Here is a 4,094-nt window from a genome sequence, read left to right on the forward strand (position 1 = left end):
AAGGACTACCCTGAATAAATTTTGACCTGATGTTTGGATCTTCTCGTTTTAGGATTCAACCTTAATGTTTTGATGGGGTGGCTTTAAATATGCTAAATAAATAGTGCAGATAATATCTTAAGTTTCGAATTCGGACACGAAATCGCACTGAATAAACGTATCTTTTTTTTGGAATTGGAGTTCTGACTCCCAAAATAAAGGAGGTGACCTCAATCTGGAAGATATGGTCCCCAAAGTTTGGTCAGGAGAGCCACCCAAAGTTTCCCTTATCTCGAGATTTTTTAAGCGAACTGAAAATTCGAACTGAATCTTTAGTAAATGTTTTTATTATTTTTTATCGTTTCATTTAATAATAGTCGAAGAAATTTTGAATTGTAAGGCATTCAAGTTGTTATGTCATTTTACATTATATAATTTTACATGGCAAAATACAGAATTTGAGCGAAATCGGCTTAACTCCCGAGAAATTGAATTTTTATTATTCGACTTATTTAAAAATCGATTTCCAATTAACTGTTCAACCAATTTTGCTGAAATTTTGTATTTTGCCAAGTAAAATAATGTACTTTAAAATGACGTAAAATATTGTATACCATACTGTTTAAAATTTTTTGACTATTATGATTTTTGACTTGCTTTATTCTTTCTGATAAATATTTTTTATAACGTTTTTATTTAGTTCCAGTTGCTGTTTTCAGCTTTTTTGATTGCAGATGATAAAATTAAAAACAACAAAAAATATTTTTGCACAATGATTTATTTTTATACTATTTTTTTTTACAAAATTTAATATCCGTATCTGGCATAGCCCAAGCCTCCTAAGATGCCCAAACCATAACCACCATATCCACCATAAGCTCCTCCATATCCAAGATTTCCATATCCACCATAAGCTCCATCATATCCGAGGCCACCGTAACCTGCTCCAAGACCTCCATATCCGTAACCTAGACCACCAAGACCGTAACCAGCTGCTGCTGCTGGGACACCCAAATATCCTTCACCACCGGTGTAAGGGGCATCAGAGATAAGTTGTACAGCTGCTGGGTTTTGATTGGCGGTGCCTGGTTCGTTGGTCTTGACCTTGGCTCTGAATCCGGCTTTGTCAGCGATGTAGTTCACTTGTCTTTTGATACCTCGGGCATCAGTGAATCCATAGCTACCAGTTACGTGTCCTCCGGTTCCAGATTCTTCTCTGTGTTGTTCACCATGTTTATCCTTGATGCTGTATCCGAATTTGTAAGGCTTGGGAGCATGGTGTTCATAGACTGGATAGTGACTTTCGCCCATCTGTAAATAATAATTTATATCAATAACTCAACACACGTGCATTGCGAAATAGTTATTTCAAGGAAGTAACATTTAGATTTCTTTCTTTCGATTTTAAAGCACCGGGACTTTTCATAACTAAAGTCATAAATAGAAAAAGAATGAAATCACTTATTGGGTACACTTGGGTAACACTCATATCAATAGAATCAAAAATTGATTTATAAAATAAAAGCTAGTAAATGATATTTTGTTGGGGGTTATTCCGAAAGTTCCAATGTTTATCGTGGTGGAGGAATACGCTTTTACATTCTTTAAAAATGTTTGGACAGGAGATTATTGATTCTGTATTTCAAACTTCTGTATTATAGATATAAGCAACACGCCTTAGTTTGTAATAAAAAATAACTTAATGATGCTATTATTTTGATGATTAGCAATATTTTATGTTACTTACAATTTAATCAGTTCAATAAATGTTAAAATAGAGTTTACCTTAGACTAGTACTTGTAAGTTGAGACAGGCTTACAAGTTTACTGTTAAACACTGAGATTAGGAATATTTTAAAAGTCTAAATACAATACTTACGTAACCCAAGTGGGCTAGAGACATGCCGCAGAAAGCGAGAAGGAGAACGCACTGTAAAATAGAAAAAGAAATTGCGTGATTACGTTAGAAAATTTTTTTTCCAAAGCTTTTAAATATATATATATATTAGTAATGATATGCGTAAAGAGTTAGATAATTTATAGTCAGCTATATACTTTTTTTTGTTTTCTAAATTGTTCGTGTAAACATTTTACTGAGGCTGGGATAGCTGGTAGGTAGAGTGCTGGACTCATTTTCCTGAGAATAGGGTTTGACAGTGACTGGTGTATGTTAAACTTGTCAAGCCACAAAGTCTTCTACGTTCCTTTAACAAATTGTACCTCTAGGGGCACTGGATTGGAGATTAATCGTTCTCTGGTTTAGGTCAAAATTACGATCTGTGGAGGAATGAATGTATTAATGGGCTCACGCTATATACGGGTGGGGCAGAAGTCGAATTCTTGGTCATAAATGGCGCCACTGGAAAACAAGATCAATCGCAGCCGCGGACCAACGACAACAAATATTTTATTGGTTTTTAAGCCATTTACAACAGCTAAATGATGTTAAGGGAGAAAAAAATTCTTTACGATGAAGCATGAAAATATCTCTAAACATCATGAGAGCAATAAGAATCATCAAATTTCACTTGTATAGTTACATTTTTATCTAAGCATTATAAAAATAAAACAATTACTTCTTACTATACAACTGAAGTTTCATAGTTTAAATTGTATGTATACATATAAAAAACACTATTCTAATACATTTTGTTTTCTTTCAAAATCGTTAAAGAAAAGGCAGTAAGATTGTTGAAACACTCATATTTCAGTCTTTTATATCGGTGTTACAAATTAATTTTGTGCCGTCAAAAATATGTTAAAGTTTCGCATTTACTAGTATAGTAAATTACTCTAATGCAATAATAGCACATTTAAATTCAGTTAAAAAATGAAAAAAAAAATACTTTTAGAAATAAATATGAATGTTTTCTTTATTTCAATTCAGTTACATACTTACATTGTAATTTTATTATCTGTGCTACATAACAGAACTGAGTTAGGTAAAGCTTGGAACAGTTTAAACCAAAGTAATATTTCCATAAATAATTTGTATATTACAAAAGCAAGGTTAAGGTTAAACAGTTTATGTAATTGCTGAATATAGATTTATTTTACAGAAAATTTAATAGAAAAAACCTATTAATGATTTAGATGTAGTTTATATAAAAGACTTGAAATCCGCAGCCAAATTTCAGTGAGTTGTCTATTATTAATTTTTGGTAACTCTTTGGTATATTACAATGGATTAGTTCTCTAACACGGAATCTAAGCAAAAATGTTCGGACCAGATCTAACGAGAATGTTCCTTAAGTTTCTGAAAATCATAACTGAATATTGTTCTTTAAGGTTTAAATTTTTCTTTCGTAGTTAATCTCATTTAATTATTTGAAAATATTCAGATTAAATAACGAATCATAAAATTTGCCAATCAAATTATTGTTTATTCGTCATAAGAAATCATTTGAAATCGTTGATTTACTGCAAAAAAAAAACTTATATTTCAATTAATTGATTTGATCAATTTGATATTTATACTACAGAAAAAGATATATGAAACAGTTCTGTAAGCATTCAATACTTATTCGTAATTATTAAAATTAATTTTAAAGCAAGCAAATCTTACCTGAGATAACATGGTTAATTTCGTTATGTTTACTGTGATTGTGGATAAAATCGTCTGTTTTTATAAGTAGTAGTAACACAAAAATGCTTGAAAGTATTTAGAATAAATTTTACGCATGATTAATATTTCCTTCGAGATGTAACTTTCACCGTTCGGAATAACCTGAGGAATTTTCTAATTTTGGAAATCAACAAACATGGCTCAAGGTTAGAATCGGAATAGTTTCACTACCGATTAAAATATGGTGGTTTTTTTTAAAGTTCAAATAATTTTAAATTCAATTAAGAAAGAAAAATTGATGATTATCAAATTTGAATTTTTCTTATTGTAAAACCAGAATAGGTTTTCTTAATTAATTCTTTCACAACAAAAACTACAATGTTAAAAACTTATTTAGTCTTTTCAATCAAAGTATTTTATTAGAATAATATAATGACTTTGCTAACTTTTTTTAAACTGAAAATAAACGTAACCAAGAGAATAAAAATCTTTCACAAAAAATTATTTTTTAGACACAATACCGTAAGCAACTTTTATATATATATATATA

At 30.3% G+C, this 4,094-nt stretch overlaps 1 protein-coding gene across 1 annotated transcript; it reads right to left on the reverse strand.

The window, feature by feature from the left end:
• Positions 1-786: 786 nt before the first annotated feature.
• On the reverse strand, positions 787-3,556 carry LOC107455757 (adult-specific rigid cuticular protein 15.7-like). The gene is made up of 3 exons (XM_016073483.3): positions 3,545-3,556; positions 1,859-1,909; positions 787-1,290 (listed from the first exon to the last, which is right to left on the reverse strand). The coding sequence occupies exons 1-3, from the start codon at positions 3,554-3,556 to the stop codon at positions 787-789; spliced, it is 567 nt and encodes a 188-aa protein (XP_015928969.1).
• Positions 3,557-4,094: the final 538 nt, after the last annotated feature.

This window comes from Parasteatoda tepidariorum, chromosome 2 (assembly GCF_043381705.1).
Source record: "Parasteatoda tepidariorum isolate YZ-2023 chromosome 2, CAS_Ptep_4.0, whole genome shotgun sequence".
NCBI classification, from domain to species: Eukaryota; Metazoa; Arthropoda; class Arachnida; order Araneae; family Theridiidae; genus Parasteatoda; species Parasteatoda tepidariorum.

Excerpts from the sequence above, each read along its gene's own strand:
- LOC107455757 (XM_016073483.3), bottom strand. Across the intron at positions 1,291-1,858 it reads CTCTAGCCCACTTGGGTTAC|ATGGGCGAAAGTCACTATCC; the intron begins GTAAGTATTGTA and ends TATTATTTACAG.